This window comes from Orcinus orca, chromosome 5 (genome assembly GCF_937001465.1).
Source record: "Orcinus orca chromosome 5, mOrcOrc1.1, whole genome shotgun sequence".
Classification (NCBI taxonomy): Eukaryota; Metazoa; Chordata; class Mammalia; order Artiodactyla; family Delphinidae; genus Orcinus; species Orcinus orca.
The window spans coordinates 53,303,620-53,324,691 of record NC_064563.1 but is presented as its reverse complement, the minus strand read 5'-3'; the positions used below and the strand labels follow the sequence as shown (position 1 = coordinate 53,324,691).

The following is a 21,072-nucleotide window of genomic DNA, read 5'->3' as shown; positions in this document are numbered from 1 at the left end:
AAGAGGAAGAAGAACACTGAAAGACCTGGAGTGAGGAAGGGTCACCACAGGGAGGCAGTGGGTCACAGGGAGCAGAGAGGCTGGCATTCTGCTACACTGGGCTCCTAGTTTAATTCACAAGAGTATTTCAATCAAATATTTTACTACTTAAATGTTCGTACCGGGGCTTCCCTGGTGGCGCAGTGGTTGAGAGTCTGCCTGCCAATGCAGGGGACACAGGTTTGAGCCCTGGTCTGGGAGGATCCCACATGCCGCAGAGCAACTGGGCCCGTGAGCCACAACTACTGGGCCTGCACGTCCGGAGCCTGTACTCCGCAACGGGAGAGGCCGCGATAGTGAGAGGCCCGCGCACCACGATGAAGAGTGGCCCCCGCTTGCCGCAATTAGAGAAAGCCCTTGCACAGAAACGAAGACCCAACACAGCCATAAATAAATAAATAAACAAAATGACGGAGGTATTATGTTTAAAAAAAAAAAATGTTCGTACCATACTGCAGAGCACCACGTTACACAGGACATAGTCTCTTCCTTCAAGAAGAGAAGGAAGGTAGGTACTTCACATAACAGAAAGCAGTACCTGCTAAGTTTCCTACACGACAAGCTAAGTTCTACTCTAACCACAGTTCTAAAGAAAAAGGTGACTTCTACTTGGAGAAATCAAGAAAGGCAGCATCATTCCACACTTACTGAATGGAATTATGAAAGATTATGGTAGGTCTGGGGAATGCCAGTAATTTATTAGAGTTAGAGCACAGGAATAGAAGGGTGTTAAGTGGCAGAGGACGTTGGAAGGAAGGTAATGGCTAGCTCAAAGACGCCAGTGATGTTTACACTAAGTAGGTCCACCTTGATCCATCAAAGGTCTGGTTACATCTGAGGTAGCTCTGAAAGATGGGGAAGATTTCAATAGGTGAAAAGGAAGGAGCAATAGAGAGGAAATGTTAACAGCATGCTATCAGGGAATGGTGAGTAACTGAGCCTGATGAGAACGCAGCGTTTCTGTTAGAGTATAGTGAGAGATATGGCTAGAAAGTCAGGCTGAAGTAGATGGTGGGAGGCCTTAATTACTAACCAAGGGGATAGACTTTTTCTGCTAGGCAATGTAGGAGTTACTGAAGGTTTCTGATGAAAGGAGTTAAAGAACTGGAGTGGTACTTCCTGAGTGTACCGAACAGGCTGCAAAGTAAAGAAGGAGTCAATTAGGATGGCATGATATTCTACGTATGATCTGAGAGAGCTGGGCTGGGCTTATGGCAGTGGGAATGGAAACGACACAAGTGATGAAGTAAAGCAACAAGAGACGAGGACTTGGCTGCTGAAGGTATTATATAGTTCGGTAAGGAAAAGTTAGAGTCAACAACCACTGACTCAGCTCTTGGATCCGAATGCAGGACTGCACGGTGGTACAACAAGCAGAAAAGGGTAAATAAAAACAAGGACCCGAGTGAGAACAATTTAGACTTCGTATGTTTGAGGTGCGTATCTGACAAACTAGGAGAGATGTTTAAACTAGTAGAGGGAAGTGCAGCTCAGGAGAGATATCAGGGCAGGGGCTAGGAGCTTTAGAAACCACCGCTCATTTATTCATCACAGCACCTTGGGAGGTAGGCAATATGAGAAGACACAGGCTCAGTGAAGTTATGCAATTCATACCCAGGGTACCCAGCTGGTAAGAGGTGGCGTTGGGATTCAAATTCCTATCTTTTGGTTAAATCCAGTGCTCTTTCTAATACACAATGCTGCCAGATATAATGATTTGGGTACACCTCTCCCTCCTCTAGTAGCCAGTAAGCTTTCTGAGAGATTGGCCTATGCCTTGATCATCTTTGAATGTGCAGTACTTAGCATAGTGCCTTTTGCTCAAGAATTGTTTGCCAATTTAGCTGGGAGTCATTTAATAGCTGGTATGCATGCTACGGGGTTGGCTGAAATCTCCAAGGTATAAACTGCATATAGCAAAGAGAAAGCAGTCATGAACAGAACCACGGAGCATCCTAGTCTCAAGGGGACAGGGAAAATAAGATGACAAGTGGTTAAAGAGATGACGCAGAAAGAGGGTAGGCAGTGCCAACTAAAGCAGGTCATGAGTGCCAGACGCTTTACTGACATCGGAGGAGATGGGGGCAGATCAAAAAATGCTTTAGGGCTTCCCTGCTGGCGCAGTGGTTGAGAATCTGCCTGCCAATGCAGGGACACGGGTTCGAGCCCTGGTCTGGGAAGATCCCACATGCCGCGGAGCAACTAAGCCCGTGAGCCACAACTACTGAGCCTGTGCTCTGGAGCTTGTGCTCTGCAACAAGAGAGGCTGCAACAGTGAGAGGCCCGTGCAACCGCGATGAAGAGTGGCCCCCGCTCGCCGCAACCAGAGAAAGCCCTCGCACACAAACGAAGACCCAACACGGCCAAAAATAAAATAAATAAATAAATATTTAAAAAGCTAAAAAAAAAAATTTTTTTTAATTGAGAAATTAAAAAGTCAATTCAACCTTCAACAGGTGAAAAAGCAGGTTAAATTGTAAGAGGTTAAAGTGTTGGCAGCAAGAAAGTGTAAGATAATCAATGTTGACTACTCTGAAGGAATTTAATAGAGATGGTGCTTATTTTTCTTTTACCATAAGCATCTATTAACTATTTTTAAAAAAGCTCGAAGATGAAAGGAAAATGAGAAAAAAATGTGGTGGTTCAAAGAAGTGGAAAAAATTAGGATATTTGAACATGTTTATAAGTAGAGGGAAAGAAGCTGGAAAAGAGACGTTAAGGAAGGTAGAGTAGTGGAGACAACTGACAAAAAGGAAACCTGGAGGAAAAGGGGAGAGTACCCCTTGCCTTCCAAGAACCGGGAAGAAGCAAAAGCTTGGGAAGAGTTAGAGAGCAATTCTGAGATGCAAGGTGGTCTGGTGACAGCTGGAAAGGGAGCAAGCTCACAGCAGAGAGGTCTCAATCCTGGCAGTCAACTCAAGGCAAGGTTAACGCAGTTAAGAGTGATGAAGGCAGGGGTAGGACTGAAGGCTTCTAAAATGTAGAGATAGTTTAGAACAGCTGCGGTGAGGAACGTGATAAGAACTAACAAGATGTAAAAGTAAAGTGACTGCCAAGCAGAAAGGGCTTTATGAGATGAGAGAATGAATCTGTAATGACAGGTGAAGGATCAAATATCCCCAAGTTATTCTAAACTTTAAAAGATACAACATAAACACAAAAAGCATGTCAGATCACTGCTGCCTGGACTTGATATGTTGATGTAATCTTTTAAAAAAAGTAACTTGGCAATACATATCAAGAGCTTTAAAAATTTTGCACCCTTTGACCTAATGCCCCGTCTAGGAATCTATCTTAAGGTAATACTCATGAACTCAAAGATGGTCATCATCAAAATGCGAAACAGTGCACTGGAGTGGAAAGAGCACAGGCCTTAGTCAGACTTGGGTTTGAATCCTGGCTCTGCCACCTCATAGCTGCATAACTTTGCTTAACCTCTCTGAGCCTTGGTTTCCTCATCTGTAAAACGAAGATGATGACAACTAGGTTTACAAGGTTGTTGTGAGAATTAGAGATAATACACGTAAAGCAAAGAAGAAAATGACAATTACTGTTTTTATAATTGTGTAATTCAAACATCCCATAACTGAATGATTAGATAAAATACAGCATAATCTGATAATGAAACACTGTGAAGCCATTAAAAATGGGACTTCCAAAGAACTTTAAAAGTATTTTCAGTCTATAGAACTACTTACTCATCATCTGGAGTGAGCTGGACAGGTTCATTAGTAAACTGAGAATCAAAGTTGTCCAAACCAAATTCCCCAGAAATATTTGGTTTAAAGGGAGGTACCACCTGCTTTTGCTCCATCTAGAAAAGACATAGTGGATGACAGCTCAAGCCTGCATTCTTAGAAATATTCCACTTCTACATTTCTCCTCTGTCCTCAGATATTTCCCAGTCTTATTAAAATGAGTCCCTAGGCATTGTGCTACAATATTCACAATGATGGAAATAATTTACAAATCTGAACATTGATGCAGGCCCCAATAATATTACAACCTGCTCCATTAAATTAATGTTCTAAGCTTTTACTGTTTCAAAAGCTTTTTTAAAAGCACTGAAGACAGTGGTTTTAAATTATTTAAGCTGTGATATACTAGTTTTTCAATATTCTTTTAAGTTAATAAATTTTGGCCCAAGAAAATAATGAAACCTAATATATTAAACAGTCCAATTTACATACCATATCCCAATCAACATTTCGGAAGAATGGGTGTCCCTGAATATCAGCAAATCCTGTTTGAGGATGACAACCCAATCGTTCCTTTGGGTCCTATGGTGGAAAGAAATGTTTCAAGAACTGGGTGAATATCCTGCTTTAGAATAAATCATCTTTGTGACCTGTGTTTTGTGTCTATTATATGATACCTTTATGTCTGAACTCAGAATGGTCTACCTTTCTTTTCTAGAAAGTGCAACACTAGACACTCAAATGAGTATCTGAAGCTTGTGACAAGTAAGATTTCTTCATGGCTCTCTCTCCAGCTATCCTTGTAATTCAAGTGGAGAGATGTCGCCACACCCTGCTAAAGAAAAATGGGAGGAAAAAGAACAGCAGAATCAACTGGGCAGCATCCAGCTCTTTCTTTCACACGGGTTAGAGCGATAGTCAAAATATGCAAACCCCCAAACTTTACAAGTTTGTTTTTTAGCTCAATTTAAAAGCTCTATGCCCAATTACAACAACCATAATCTGTGTATAGTGCAACAATACAACCATTATTTGAATCAATGGACTGAGAAGCGGCCTGCAACTTATAAAATTATCATGAATGAGAACATGTTCCCATTTTTCTTTGCAGTAAAAGGCATTTTGTTTTGCATATTGACACTTCTCACCTTCACTTTTCACTGTGTTAAAGCTTAGGTTTCCAGTTTAAATCTTTCCTCACATAAAATACTCATTTAAAAAAAGCTTGAATTTCTTATTTTATTAAAATTCATCATTATCTTAACTATTTATCTTAGAAAATAAATGCAGGGCTTCCCTGGTGGCGCAGTGGATAAGAATCCGCCTGCCGATGCAGGGGACACGGGTTTGAGCCCTTGTCCGGGAAGATTCCACATGCCATGGAGCAACTAAGCCCTTGCTCCACAACTACTGAGCCCGCAAGCCACAACTACTAAGGCCCGTGCTCCTAGAGCCCGTGCTCTGCAACAAGAGAAGCCACCGCAATGAGAAGCCCACGCACTGCAACAAAGAGTAGCCCCCATTCGCTGCAACCAGGGAAAAGCCCACGCAGCAATGAAGACCCAACACAGCCAAAAATTAAAAAATAAATAAAATTTATATATATAAAAAAAGAAGAAGTAGATTGGTGGTAGAGAGAGGGCTCTTTAAATAAATAAATAAATGAATGCATATCAGCCTACTTTCTACCTACCATTTATTTAAAATAAGATTTTAATGTAAGAATTGGAAAATTGGTTGGTGTGGGAAAAACCTACACATTTGGTGTTAGAAGTGTTATGAGTAAAGATAGTTCAGAATCGTAATCTTAGATAGATCCTAAAACTCTTCTAGCCTACCAACTGCAACAAACAACAGAATTTTCAGATGTTCAGATTTTTTAAAGCGCCAATGATAGCATTTCATTTCTTCTGAATATTATCTAATTATAGGGTTGTGATATGAGAATTTGCAGGGAACACTACTGCACTAAGTGCTCAATAAATTAAGACATTCTATGAATAATAATCTAAAGAAAACTGAAAAACAGAGCTGAAAGTACAATTGAGGCTATCCCCAGAGATGCAATTTTTCCCTGAGTACATGGTATTTTTCATTTACATTAAAAACACCATATGTAATATAAAGCTGGGGGTAAATTATATTGGCAAAATGGAAAGAACACGTCACCTCAGGATCTAATTCTGTCAACCTACTCTTTGCTGAAGAGACAAGTTCCAGATCTAACTGAAAAATTACATACTCTGATGTTTTGGAATTTTACGTTGCCTGAACCTCTCCTTACCAGCTTCATTTGTATAGAGATAAATCACTAAAGATTTTATACACAATTTATACCTTGTTGAGGAAGCTCTTCAGGACACTTGCAGCTTTTACAGACAAAGAACGTGGTATGCGAATTTGTTTTTCCAAAATAACTAGAAAGATAAAATTTACGGCGTTATATTTAACTTTTACAGGGCTTTAATCTTTATATTTTTATTAGGAGGTATTTAAGGCATTCTAGCAGAAAAAAACAAAAACATTACATATACTACCTAAGCATCCTGTGTACTTTCCCAGTCCCATTCCTCTCCTTCCTTCTCAGAGACAGCCTCTATCTACTCTGAACAGTTTTTATCATTATATGCATATGTTTTATTCTTTGACTACCTTACCTTAGTTTCCTCATCTGTAAAATTGGAATAAAAATAATACCTGATTCCTTGGGGTGTTATGAGGTTTAAATGAGTTAGTATCTGTAAAATGTGTGGCACATATTACTAAATTCGATTTTAGGAGACGTTGCCAAATTATTCTCCAAAGCTGTTCTGTCCATTTTCACTCCATTTTCATTTCACACCAGAGTTCCAGTTGCTCCATATCCTCACCAGCACTAGTATTATCAGACTTTCAAGTTTTTGCCAAATGTGTAGGTAGAAAATGGTAGCTCATTAATATTTTCACGTGCACACCCCTAATTAGCAGTGAGGTTGAACGTCTTTCCATATATTCCACAGTCAGCTGGATTTCCTATGACATGAAATATCCATTCATTTCCTGTGACGGCCTTAATTATGAAATGTAGAATTTTATGGCAGTCTTCGCACTTCTTTGGACTGTGTGTTGGTTGGGGAGGGGTCCTTGTGCTTGTCTGCTTGTTTCCGTTCTGTTCAATTCTTTGTATTTCCAATTGTGGGGCTTTTTTCTTCACCTTTTGATCCCTCTTGTCTTCTTGGTACTCTACTTTTTCCCCATATTTCTGTTGGACTTATGCATTCAGCCTTGTGGTCCAGGTGAAAAGACTGTCCTCTCCAGCTACACAATTCTTTCCTCCAATCTCTGTGATGTACAATCTGAAGGAACCTCTTTGTTATGATTTTGAGTATGAGACGGTAACTGGCAAATGTGAACAGACTAAGAGGTAGGAAGGATAGATGAAAACAACAACAAAAACAAACTCAAAGCCTCACGTGTTAAGGACTATATTGTCCAGATTATTCTCCTCTTTCTTACTCAAAGTAATAACTTGAGCCATCCTCATTCATGCTCTAGAATAGATTATTCACAGTGAATCTCTGTAAAACACTGCAAATTACCTTGAAAAAGATAATCCTCTGTGTTTTGATCAGGGTTATCAGAGCTCCCAACAATATCAAATGGAGACCTTCCTGCCATCATCTCAAACATTAGTACTCCAAGAGCCCACCAGTCGACGCTGAAACCTTCAAAAAGAAATTTTAAAGGAACAATTATCCATTCTGCATTCTAAAAAGTCAGTAATTTGAGATTCATTTTATTACATAATAAAAAAAATAAACATAATGAAAAAGTAAACTCGAAATGCATTACAACTATCATGGTAGGCATGGAGGATTATAGGAATATTTCACTTAACAAAAAGGGGAGGTACCTAAAAGATAACTTTAAAAATAAAATATGGAAAATGGAACATAAGTTTCGCTTCCCAAATATGTCTGTAATTTCAGACTCATAGCCTGTATCTAATATCTTGTTTTGAGGATATAATGAAATTGTATTTGAGAATAACCTTCCTTGATCTGAAACGTCATCTTCTGCTAGCTGACTAAAGGTCCTTGAAGGACTTTGGAACTGGATTATGAGCAGCTATCAGAAATACCCATCCTCCTTTACAGCTGCTGGAATCAAAGGGTCAGAACCCAAAGGGTCAAATGTTTTCTTGAGATAAACATATCTTCTGGTTCCTGGCGAGCAGGCAATCTTTCCTCCATCTTTCAGATTCCTGGGGGAAATACCCTAGGAAATCTGAACCATCTTCCAGAGGTTTATGACTCTGGAGTCACATGGCTGATTAAATCCCAACTCTGCCACTTTCCAGCTACATGACCTTGGGCAAGTTATTTAACCTTTCTGTACATCAGTTTCCTTGTTTGCAAAATGTGAATTAACAGTGCTTACCTCATAGGATTATTAAGAGGATTAACAGTTAACATATGCAAACTGCTTAGAATAGTGCCTAGTACTCTTAAGTGCTTGCTACTAATAAAATATTATTCAAATTTGCACCCCCAAATACTGCCAAGGTCCCACCATCTCTGATTTCAGAATTTGGGGGTTTTATGTAGGTTTTAAGAAGATCAAGAAAGTTTATGTTAATAAGCTCAGTATTGAAATACTATAGTGTACTATAATGCAATTGGTACCATATTTAACCACCCTTCTAGCACATAGCCAAAATACCACCAATTTATTACCATAATCTTCTCCTCGTAAAATTTCAGGAGCAATGTAATTAGGAGTACCACAGAAAGTGCTGGTTGTATCTCCTGGCCGTAATCCTTCCTTTTATTAAAAAAAAAGAAAAAAAATAATAAGATGCAAAATCTGTTTTAAATTCACCTCTTTTATTTCATCTATCATATAAGGTCAGCATCTATAGGTAATATATTGAGCTTAAATAAAATATCACTAGCACAGTTGCCTTTACTATTAAAATCATGGGTTGCTACTAAATACCTTAAAAAAAACCTGTCCTCATTAGATGTAGGTAAACAGTTCAATTAAGATAAAAACTGCACTTAAAATAATTTATACTCAAGTAAAATTATAATAGAAAAACTTAAATTACATGAGTAAAAGGAATCATATTTTATGAAGAAAAGAAGCTCTTTAAATCCCACCTCCTAACACAACCACTGCTGGCATTATGATGTTTCCCTTCTGGTCATTTCTCCTAAGGCACACGTTTTTTGGTTTTGTATTTTAATAGCTACAGGATGGAGGAAATTAAGGTAAAACACACTAATATGTATAAATAGAGAAACTACACAATAACAAATGGAACAATCACCAAGAAGTTAAAACAAACTTGTATGCAGCTAACAACACAGCCTCAAAATACAACTAGTAAAAATGGACAAAATTATTAAGAGGACTTCACAATCCCTGCTATTGCCTGAATGTTTACGTGCCCCTAATATTCTTACGCTGAAGCCCTAATGTGATAGCATTGTGGCGGGGGGGCTTTGGGGAGGTAATTAGATCATAAGGTTTGAGCCCCATGATGGGATTCATGTTCTTATAAGAAGAGAAAGAGAGCTAGCCCCTTTCTCTCTCCCCACCATTTGAGGATACAACGGGAAGACAGCCATCTGCAAACCATGAAGAATGCCTTTACTCTTCTGCAAACCAGGAGGGGTGCCTTCAGACACCAAATCTGCCAGCACCTTCATCTTGGACTTCCCAGTCTCCAGAACCATGAGAAATAAGTGTTTGTTGCTTAAGCCACCTAATCTGTAGTACCTTGTTATAGCAGCCTGGACTGATAGTACAATCCCCAATCATGACAGGTAATTTTAACACATTTATATCAAAAAATGGTAGGTCATACCAACAAAAAAATTAGTAAGCAGAGAAAGATTTGGACAAATGCTAGAGTTTAAAATATGTATAGTTTATATACATATAGAATATATCTATCTACGTGTATGTGTGGAGAAACGGAAAAGGAGGGAGAGACTCCTTGAATGCAAAACAGAGATTACATACCCTTTTTAAAGTACATTTGGGATACTGACCAAATACTAAGGCATAAAAGAAACCTCAATAAATTTCAAAGGACTAGTATCATTCAGACCATTCTTGCGCCACAGGCAATTAAATGAGAAAGAGCCAAAACAATCTTGAGAAAGAAAAGAGTTGGAGGAATCAAGCTCCCTGACTTCAGACTATACTACAAAGTTACAGTAATGAAAACAGTGTGCTACTGGCACAAAAACAGACACATAGATCAATGGAACAGAAAGAGAGAGTCCATAAATAAGCCCATTCACTTGTGGTTAATTAGTCTATGAAAAAGGAAACAAAAGTATACAATGGAGAAAAGACAGTCTCTTCAATTAGTGGTGCTGGAAAAACAGGACATCTACATGTAAAAGAATGAAATTAGAATATTTTCACACACCATATACAAAAATAAACTCAAAATGGATTGAAGACCTAAATATAAGACCAGAAACCACAAAACTCCTAAAAGAAAACATAGGCAGAATACTCTTTGACATATATTGTACCAATATATACATATTTTTGATCTATCTTCTAAGGCAAAGGAAACAAAAGCAAAAATAAACAAATGGGACCTAATTAAACTTAAAAGTTTTTGCACAGCAAAGGAAACCACTGACAAAATACTACTGGAATACTACTCAGCCACAAAAACGAATGAGATTTTGCCATTAACAACAACATAGATAGACTTGGAGGGTTATTATGCTATTGAAATAAGTCAGACAGAGAAAGACAAATACTGTATGCTATCACTTATACGTGGAATTTAAAAAATAAAACAAACAAATGAATATGGTAACAACAACAAAAACAGACTCACAGATACAGAGAATAAACTAGTGGCTACCAGTGGGGAGAGGGAGAGGGAGAAGGAAGGGACAAAATAGAGATAGGAGATTAAGAGGCACAAACTACTATGTATAAAATAAATAAGCTACAAGGGTATATTGTACAGCACAGGGAATATAGTCCAATTTTATAATAACTATAAATGGACTACAATCTTTAAAAACCGTAAATCACTATGTTGTACATCTGAAACTTACATAATACTATAAATCAACCATACCTCAATTAAAACTAAAAATAATAAAAAGATAGTCTAAATACAAGCTGAATAATACTAAATATACAATTAAGCATCTGCTTTTTTTACTTTATAGCTATGTAATTTCCCATGTAATTACAGACTTCGTATTACTAATAACTACAAATCCAACTCAACATATGTACCTAGAATCTAACCATTTCCCTATTGTTAAATTACATGGTACAAAATTCCAAACAAAAAGGTTGGGGGGGAAGATATACACTAAGAATCAAGCCTTCCTCCCATTCTTGTCCCTGACGCATCCAGTTCCAGCTCCCTAGGGACAGCCACTGTCATGAGGTTCTTATGTGTTCCTACAGAGATATTCTGGGCGTGATGTATGTATCTGTCTTCAAATTTTACACTATTATATATAACACTAACACAAACATCTAGAAGAAATATTTAGTAATATATGTTGTGACTCCAAGGATTTTTAAAGATCTCTAACAGGGATATATATGTTATTTTTTTTTTTTTATATATGTTATTTTTGTATACAGGCATACATGGAGATACTGCAGTTTGCTTTCAGACCCCCATTTATGACATCACAATAAATTGAGTCACATGAATATTTTTGGTTTCCCAGTGCATATAAAAATTATGTTTACACTACACTGTAATCTATTAAGTGTGCAAAAGCATTATGTCTAAAAAACAAAGTGAATACCTTAAATAAAAAATACTTTAAACACAACATTGTAAATCAACTATATTTCAATAAAAATTTTAAAAAAAGCTTTATTGCTAAAAAATGCTAACAAGAACTTCCCCTGGTGGTCCAGTGGTTAAGAATCTGCCTTCCAACGCAGGGAATGAGGGTTCAATCCCTGGTCGGGGAACTAAGATCCCACATGCGGCAGGGCAACTAAGTCTGCACGCTGCAACTACTGAGCCCACATGCTCTGGAGCCCATGCACCACAACTAGAGAGAAGCCTGCGCGCTGCAGCAAAAGATTCTGTGTGCTGCAACTGAGACCCAGTGCAGCCAAAAATAAATAAATAATAAATAAATAAATATTAAAAAAAATGCTAACCATCATCTGACAACACAGGGTTGCCAAAAAACATCAACTTGTAGAAAACGCAATATCTGTGAAGCACAGTAAAATGAAGTATGCCTGTACAAAGAAATATGAATGTGATTTAAGTTGTTTTGTATTATGGGCAATGGCTTGACATACAGTCTCATGGTGAGTGACACGCACTTTCAAGGTAAGACTCAGAGGCAAGGGATGCAGTCTGTTAACTTGTAAAAGAATTATACTAAATCATTCACCTTTTGACTGGATATCTGAACATAGGCCCATCAGCTAAATTATTTACAGCATAACATAGATATTATTATAACACACCCTGCTGATAAAAAATAGTTAAAGGCACATCAATTCACAAAATAGCTGGTTTTTCAGTCAATTAAAAAGAATCAATGTTCATAAAATATTCCAAACATAACTCTGAAGATGTTAATTGCAGTTTTCATATGCCTCCAGTCATCACTATTCTCTGCATTCTTTTTAAACTTTTTAAATACATTTTATAAAGTCTTTATTGAATTTGTTACAATATTGCTTCTGTTTTATGTTTTGGTATTTTGGCCACAAGGCATGTGGGATCTTAGCTCCCCGATCAGGGATCAGACTTGCACCCCCTGCATTGGAAGGCAAAGTCTTAACCACTGGAACGCCAGGGAAATCCCTCTTTTTTTTTTTTTTAATATTTATTTATTTAGGCGACGCAGGATCTTCATTGCCGAGTACGTGATCTTTAGTTGTGGCATGCAGGATCTAGTTCCCTGACCAGGGATCAAACCCGGACGCCCTCCACTGGGAGAGTGGAGTCTTAACTGCTGGATCACCAGGGAAGTCCCTGCATTCTTTATATAAAAGTATCTAGTGAGAAACTGAAGAAATTAAATTAATTAAACCTGGAGAAACTGAAAAAAAACTTGAATGATTTAGATTTACCAAAGAATAATTATAAGGAAAAAAAATTTATCCAATATATGCCCAAGGTCAGACATTAGTTAAGTTTAAATACTGATGTTAAGTCATAAGATAAAAACATTCAAATTTCCAGCGGATTTATTTCCCATAAGGTTTAACATCGGGCGTAAATATGTTAGTTGGAAAAGAAACAAAGTACTGTTGGTTAAGTCTCTGAACACAAGTTCCAATCCTGGTGTTATTTCCTACTAATAACACCAAATAGCTCCTGGAGAAGGAGGCAGAAAAGGAGGTAAGCAAGACAACCAACTTAAAGAACTACTGAATAAAACCTCTCAGATTTATCAAAGATCGTGATTAATTTGATTGAGGATCTCTGGAAAGAATGGGAATATATAACAAACCATTATTATTTTTCATTAAGAGTAACAAAAAGATCAAGTGATTTTTCTCTAATAATATCTTCCAGGCAAAACAGGATGCCCAAATTTCTTTGAATAAAAAGAACCAGGCTCTGGAGGCACATCCCTCAGGTGAAGGGGGAAAGGCAAATAACACATTCACATGCTTGTTGGCAAATTCACTGTGTGAAGATAATTCGGTCCCAGCTATTTTGACAAGGAGAGTAGCCCCCTTACACATCTCCTGGAAAAAGGCTGGACCCGTAAATGAAACATTGTTACAAAAAGATAAAACACCAAGAAATAAAGGACATGTCCTGAGAGTAACTAAAATTCTTATTTTGCTTTATTGAATTTTATGTCAGATATTTAAATTTAAATATATAAAAAATGTTAGATTTCCCAGGAAAATCTTGAGTGCATCATTAAGAGTCACAATTAAACGGCAAAAACTGGAAGGTGATATGCAAGCAGTTTTACAGTTGTGGGTTTGTAGACAGTTTTTACCTCCAAGTTTTCTTCAATAGTGTCACAACTTTGAAGATAAAAAATTACAGAAAATAAAAATAACTTAACTCTTATAGCACATATAATGCTCACAGAAAATATGGAATTTTGTAAATGGCTAGGAAATCAGTGCATTTGTCTTTGTTTAGGATACTTTTTGGAATTCTAGCACAAAGTAGCACTTATTTCCCCATCATTAAATATAAAGTTATTTGACTGAAACAATTTCCTGAGCTGCTGAGATCTTCTGAATAACTAGAAATTTCCCCTCACCTTACACATGCCATAGTCAGTGAGTTTAATGTGTCCTTCAGAGTCCAGCAACACGTTGTCCAATTTCAAATCTCTATAAATTATCCCCCGTTCATGAAGATAATTTAATGCTAGACTGATTTCTGCGGAGTAAAATCTAAAATAAAATGAAAAATTACTCATTTGATTCCAATTTTTAAATTGTGGTAAGTGCCTACAGAAAGGTATTTAAATCCTACTCTCATCTGCAAACCAGAACATCAAAATCATGTCAAAAGATTTTTTTCTCTCAATGTTTTTAGGAACAGTACCAAAACACAAATTGAAGCGCCACTTTAAGATAGCTGAGCCCTAAACACAATTATAAAGTCCCAATCTAAATTAAACCCATACTTTTCATAAGGTTTAATTTGAAAGTCTCAAGCAGGGATTCTTAATCTGGGCCCTCGGATGGACTTCAGAAAGTCCACACTCCTACAAATGGACGCAAGCAGAATTTGGTGGTAAGCAGAATTTTTGACCTGAATAATGAAAATGAAACACCCTAGCTGGTTTTGGGCTGCTTTGGTGAATGTTATCATGATCATGTCTGGAGGTACATAATACACACCTTCCAGCTACTTAATTCTAAGAATAGGGAACTTGAGCTCTTATCCTATACTCTGGTTCCTAGAAAAGCAAAGATGATATAAAACCAGAACGGGCACTTTAATACAATAAAAACAAGACTATTTTCCCCAAGTCCAGCTGAACAAACAAGGAACAAATACCGGCTATATTCACAATTCAAAATATCATCTGTGGCTTTGCCATGAAGGGTGACCATTTGCTAAAGCCTACATAAATAATGAACATACAGTAAATTAAACAACAACAACAACAGCAGTTTGGCCCCGAGACAGAGTAATACACTTTATATCTTCTTATAAAATTGAAAGCTATTATCTCTTTTTTACAAGAAATATCAATGAATAGCGAGATTTCCACTAAATAAGTTATTTTTTAAAATGAATCTCTAACCTTCGTTACATACATATACAAACTCACATGCTTCATTTTGGCATTACTCTCGTGAAGTGCAAAAGGGTAGAATTACTGCTAATTATGAGTAAAAAACAAAATAAAACATGGCACTCATGGATTAAACTTCTTATCCTTCCCCACCTAAGTCCTCCAACAATTTACAATCCTGTATAAGAATATCAGATTAAGGGCACTAAACAAATAAATGATATTTAATACTCTTTTCTCTTATTAATCAACATGTATGGGATCAGAGCGGGGGAAGCCAAAGCCAGAACAATTCAGAAATTATAATTATGGAAGAACAGTCGATTACATAATAGGTTAAGAGGAATTGTTTTATTACTCTCAAGTATATATGAATAATAATCTTCTAATGAAAAACTGTCAGCAATCACTGCAAACTTGATAAGATTAATAAGTGTTTATAAATTCATTAATTATCTTAGTGGCTGATACTGAATAGAGAAAATATTTGAAAATAATTGAGTTTCGTAGACTAAAGGTTTCCGCTTTAACATTGTTTATACTTCTCAATTGCTTATAATTATATTATTATATATGTAATATGTATCACATTATAATATAATTTAACTGTTAGCTTAGCCTTTACATGACTTATAAAGAATTAGCTCGTATCAAAATAAATGATTTATCTACTGTTTTCAACCACTGGCATATAAAAAGTCCCATAGCTCCTCCCACCAAACTTCAACACAAGCAAACAATAAACAAAAAACTTACCTGGCATGTTCTTCAGGAAGTTTTCTTTGTCGCTGCATATGAAACATTAGATCTCCTCCATTAACATACTCTATGACAAAGAACAATCTAAAAAACAGAAGAGAACACATGAAACCAAGATCCAAAATAAGGTGGTGTAACTTTGCATTTTAAAACTATAGAGACCAGTCACAGCATAGAGAGCATTCTACATGATTCACCCTTAACAAAAATTCCAGGAATTTGGTGGAAACGAAGGGTGATTGGAGTAGAAAGCTGTTTAATCACAGAAGATACAAGAAAGTAAATCAGAAAGATAATTTGTAACCTGCTACTTCTATTCTAAAGTATTGGGTTGGCCAAAAAGTTCGTTTGGGTTTTTCCATAAGATCTTAACGAAAAGCCCGAATGAACTTTGTGGCCAAGCCAATAGTACCATTTGCAATCCAGAGCTCTCACTCCCACCCCAGTTTTAGAATGTGCAATGTGTAAGTCATTTTCAACTGTCACTTAAGGCAAAAGAAGTTAGAATCTATCCCCTTAATTAAACTCTAGGAACATTTAAGTCCTATAACTAGAATCTTGGTGATATTTAAAAGGTTGGATTTCTACTGCCATAATTAGGACCTGGCTATTTTTTTTTTTTTTTTTTTTTTTGCCTAAAGCAGGTAATTTCCTAATGCTGATCCAGTGTCAAATTGATATCACTGGTTGGAGTATGAGTAGCAGGAAATCACAAGCATAGTACTGTTGTGTCTGTCTCCATGTGACTTCCACTTCAGGAATTACTGTAGAAAGGGGTTCTTATTGTGTAATATACCAAAATGTGTAAAACCCAGGTATCATTCCATTATCTTTCAATCTTACCTGCTTTCTGTCTGGAAGCAAGAATGCAGCCCAACAAGAAAAGGGTGATTAGATGCCTGCTCAAAAACATGCTTCTCTGTCTGTACCCAGTCAATATCCTATTTTAAAATACAAAAGAAATCTATGTCAAACTGAAATGATATCATCAAAACTATGATAAATTTGTTCTTAGTAATTCTATTACCATAAATGCAATTATTAACTAACTAGGCTAAATATCAAAAGCATTGATAATCATGAAATAGTAATTTATATACAAAGAGAAAATACTACCAGTAAATCTTTCGATATTATGCAACACTCTAGAAAACTTTACAAAGCTCAAGTACTTGCCCTTGATAATAATATGGTTTGATTTTTATTTTTAAAAAATCTAATAATCCTCAGATAACTTTATTTATTTATCTGGCTGTGTTAGGTCTTCATTGCTGCATGCAGCCTTTCTCGAGTTGTGGTGAGCAGGGGCTACTCTTCGTTGTGGTGCACGGGCTTCTCATTGTTGTGGCTTCTCTTGTTGCAGAGCACGGGCTCTAGGCGTGCAGGCTTCAGGAGTTGTGGCGTGTGGGCTCAGTAGTTGTGGCTCAGTAACAGTCCATTGTATATATGTAACACATCTTCCTTATCCATTCATTTGCTGGTGGACATTTAGGCTGTTTCCATGTCTTGGCTATTGTGAATAGTGCTGCTATGAACATAGGGGTGCATGCATCTTTATGAATTACAGTTTTGTCCGGATATATGGCCAGGAGTGGGATTGCTGGGTCATGTGGCAATTCTATTTTTAGTTTTTTAAGGACCCTCCGTACTGTTCTCCATAGTGGCTGTATCAATTTACATTCCCACCAACAGTGCAAGAGGGTTCCCTTTTCTCCACATCCTCTCCAGCATTTGTTTGTAGATTTTCTGATGATGCCCATTCTAACTGGTGTGAGGTCATACTTTATTGTAGTTTTGATTTGCATTTGTCTAACAATTAGTGATGTTGAGCAGCTTTTCATGTGCCTCTTGGCCATCTGTATGTCTTCTTTGGAGAAATGTCTATTTAGGTCTTCTGCCCATTTTTGGATTGAGTTGCTTGTTTTTTTAATATTGAGCTGCATGAGCTGTATATATATTTTGGAGATTAATCCTTTGTCCATTAATTCATTTGCAAATATTTTTCTCCCATTCTGAGGGTTGTCTTTTCTTCTTGTTTATAGTTTCCTTTGCTGTGCAAAAGCTTTTAAGTTTCATTAGGTCCCATTTGTTTATTTTTGTTTTTATTTCCATTACTCTAGGAGATGGGTCAAAAAAGATCTTGCTGTGATTTATGTCAAAGAGTGTTCTTCCCATGTTTCCTCTCTGAAACAACCATTATTAACACTTAACTTCTACAAACTTACAATTAGTTATATTAAAAATAAATGTGATAAATACTCAAAACTAATTATTTTATTACATGTAACCGTTATCTATGCTCTTGAGGTTATTTACAACTGTGACATCTGTACGTAGTTGTGGCTCACAGGCTCTAGAGTGCAGGCTCAGTAGTTGTGGTGCATGGCCTTAGTTGCTCCGCAGGATATGGGATCCTCTCAGACCAGGGATCGAACCCATGTCCCCTGCACTGGCAGGCGGATTCTTAACCACTGCGCCACCAGGGAAGTCCCCATCAGATAACTTTAAATATACCTTAAATAATCTGTTTGAAGCATGTATTTAGAAAAGTAGGCTGAAATAATAAGCATAAACATTGAGGTTTTTTTCTGAAATAGTACACTTAAGCCAACTTAACAGTTTAGAGGTAATAAAACATCATAGTGCTCACCTCATCATCATTGACAAGCTCCTTTTTCACAACTTTCATTGCATAAATACGATCTGTTTTTTTTAATCGCACCAGTAGTACTTTGGCATAACTTCCTCTTCCTATTACCCGGAGCAAATCAAAATCCTGAAGACCTAAACTGGATGAAGCTTTGCCACTTTCCCTGGTGTTCATTGCCTGTTGAGAACATTTATACCAAACAGTTAAACCTGAAGTATTTTGCATAACACAATATACTTCTAACACCTAGTTATACCTATAAGATTTTTAAATATTTTCTGATTTAAGTTCTTAGTTTCTTACATCATTCCAAATGATATAATCTAACTACTCAAGAGGTAGGATGAATTCATGAGTTGAGGTCAGAGGGGTGGTGTTAGGAAAGGAGAAGGAGTTGCAATCTGAGAAACATCGAAGGATGTCTTGGAATCTGATAACTTTGGGGTATGGAGGCAGTGGAGACACATGAATAAAAAAATGACACTAACTTCGGTGACTGGGACTCTGAAGGTGCCACTGCTAGAAACATGAAGTGTGAGCACATGGTAAGATTGACAGAGTTGATGAGATAATGAGCTCGATTTTCATACTGAAATTAGAAGTTACAATGGGACATCAAGATGAAAGAGTCTGCCAGAAGCTTAATGTATGAAATCTGAGTTAAGCTACAGGCAGAAAACAAGCATGAGGCAGTTCAGCTAATGTAAAACATTCTTTGCTATACAATACCAAGACTCCTGTGGAATGACAAAGTCAGCCCTGTAATTCATTCACAAGTAGAAACTTAGGCTTCTGGAAATTTATAAAGAAGACTAAAGATAATCTTTTATTAGATGCCTGCAAAATTCCCAGCATACAACCAACAGATATACTCATGAGAATTAAGTACAAATTTTCTGAAGTGAAGAGTATCAGCAAAAGCAAGGAGCAAATTTTCAGAAAGATAAACTAGTAAGCACAAAACAGGAAAGAAAAAAGTATTATGAAAATTGAAGGAGGATGATTATCCAAAACAAAATTTAGAAATAATAATTTGACTTGGTAATAAGAATAAATAAAAAGGCGTGAAAGAAACCAGATTAGGGCAGATTAAGAAAGCAGAAAATGGTAAAAAGATAAAGCAATGTATAGACTTTAAATATGGTTAACTGGAAGCTATAAAAGAGAATCAAATGGAATGAAAGCACATTTCCTTCACATAAACAATAATAAGGCTGAATGAAATGACAGAAGCCAGAAAACAGTGGAATGTCACCTTTTAAATGGCTTACCCCCTCCCCCCTTGCTTATCTACAATCCTACAGCCTGTAAAAATAGCCTTCAAAATGAAAATGAAATAAATACATTTTCAGACAAACAAAAACTAAGGAAATCCGTCACTAGTTGGTTCTCACTCAAGGAAATATTGAGTTCTTCAAGAAGAAGAAAGATGATCTCATATGGAAGGCAGACACACAGGAACAAAAGCAGAACAAAAAGAATAAAATGTGGATAAACCTAAATAAGGATTGACTGTTTAAAAACACTAACACACACATACAGAATTTTAAAATATGACAAAAATAGCGATAAAGACAGGAAGGGAGCATGAGTGAATTTAAAGTGTTCTAAGGTCCTTGCATATCTTGGAAAATGGTAAAAAGTATTATTAATAATATGTATTGAATTTAAATAAGTTAAGGGTATAAGATGCAATCTCTAGAACAACCAGTAATAAAAAAGCAAAAGAATGCCAAACAAGCTAAAAGGGGTGAGGGAAAAAAAAAAAATAATTAACCCAAAAGAAGGCTAGAAAAGTAACATAAACAGATGATACAGAAAACTTAGTAAATTGGTAGATTTAAATACAAATAAGTTGTTAGTTTAAATATACTTACATTAAATGTAACAATACATAAATATTAAAACACACTAAATACTACAGCTAAGGACTATCAAACCAGAGGGGGAAGTCCAATTCTATGATGTTAATATATATATGTGTACAGAAATGTTCAAAGTAAAAGGGTAAGAAACTATATACCATGTAATCACTAACCAAAAGAGAGCTGTAGCTAAATTAACATGAGACAAAGTAGCTGTAGCCAACTGCGGTAGGCTGACTTCTACGAGGACCCCAGTGATCCCCACCTCCTAGTATTCATGCCCTTGTGTAATCCCCTCGAGTATAGGCTGGACCTAATGACTAGCTTCTGATGAAAAAAATATGGCAAAAATGAAGGGACGGCACTTCTGAGACTAGGTTACAAAAGACTGTGAGGTCTGTTTTGCTGGCATTCAATCTCTGGATCTTATTGCTTGCTTGCTCTGATGAAGCAAACTACCTTGCTGTGAGCTGCCCTATGGAGAGGCCACATGTCAAGGAAGTGAATCCTGCCAACAATGAGGTGAGTAAGTATGGAAGCAGTTTCTTCCTCAGTTGAGCCTTGAGACGACAGCAGTCTTTGCCAGTACACTGACTGCAGCCTCTAAGGGACTCTGAGACAAGAACCTGGATTCCTGACCCACAGAAATTATGACATAATAAATTTTGTTGTTTTAAGCCACTATATTTTAAGGTAATTTGTTACACAGCAATTACTTAACATAAGGACTTTAGGCAAGGAAGCATTACTACAAATAGAGAGGGGTATTTCTTTATGAAAAAGCATTAATCCAATGTAAGATACTATGATTCTAAATCTAC

General features: G+C 36.7%; 1 protein-coding gene across 5 annotated transcripts in view; it reads right to left on the bottom strand.

The window, feature by feature from the left end:
- The window catches only part of PRKCI (protein kinase C iota), a 79,850-nt gene that overhangs the window by 3,263 nt on the left and 55,515 nt on the right, over nucleotides 1–21,072 (bottom strand). For 4 of the 5 annotated variants that reach the window (XM_033429549.2, XM_004270564.3, XM_033429551.2 and 1 more), the window contains 9 exons: nucleotides 18,387–18,563; nucleotides 16,580–16,677; nucleotides 15,734–15,820; nucleotides 13,988–14,123; nucleotides 8,453–8,540; nucleotides 7,316–7,441; nucleotides 6,075–6,154; nucleotides 4,230–4,319; nucleotides 3,738–3,853 (listed from right to left, as the gene is read on the bottom strand). In XM_033429549.2, the coding sequence (XP_033285440.2) occupies nucleotides 3,738–3,853; nucleotides 4,230–4,319; nucleotides 6,075–6,154; nucleotides 7,316–7,441; nucleotides 8,453–8,540; nucleotides 13,988–14,123; nucleotides 15,734–15,820; nucleotides 16,580–16,677; nucleotides 18,387–18,563 (998 nt within the window). The remainder of the gene's footprint in view (nucleotides 1–3,737; nucleotides 3,854–4,229; nucleotides 4,320–6,074; nucleotides 6,155–7,315; nucleotides 7,442–8,452; nucleotides 8,541–13,987; nucleotides 14,124–15,733; nucleotides 15,821–16,579; nucleotides 16,678–18,386; nucleotides 18,564–21,072) is intronic. The other variant, XM_033429548.2, reaches the window with a different exon arrangement.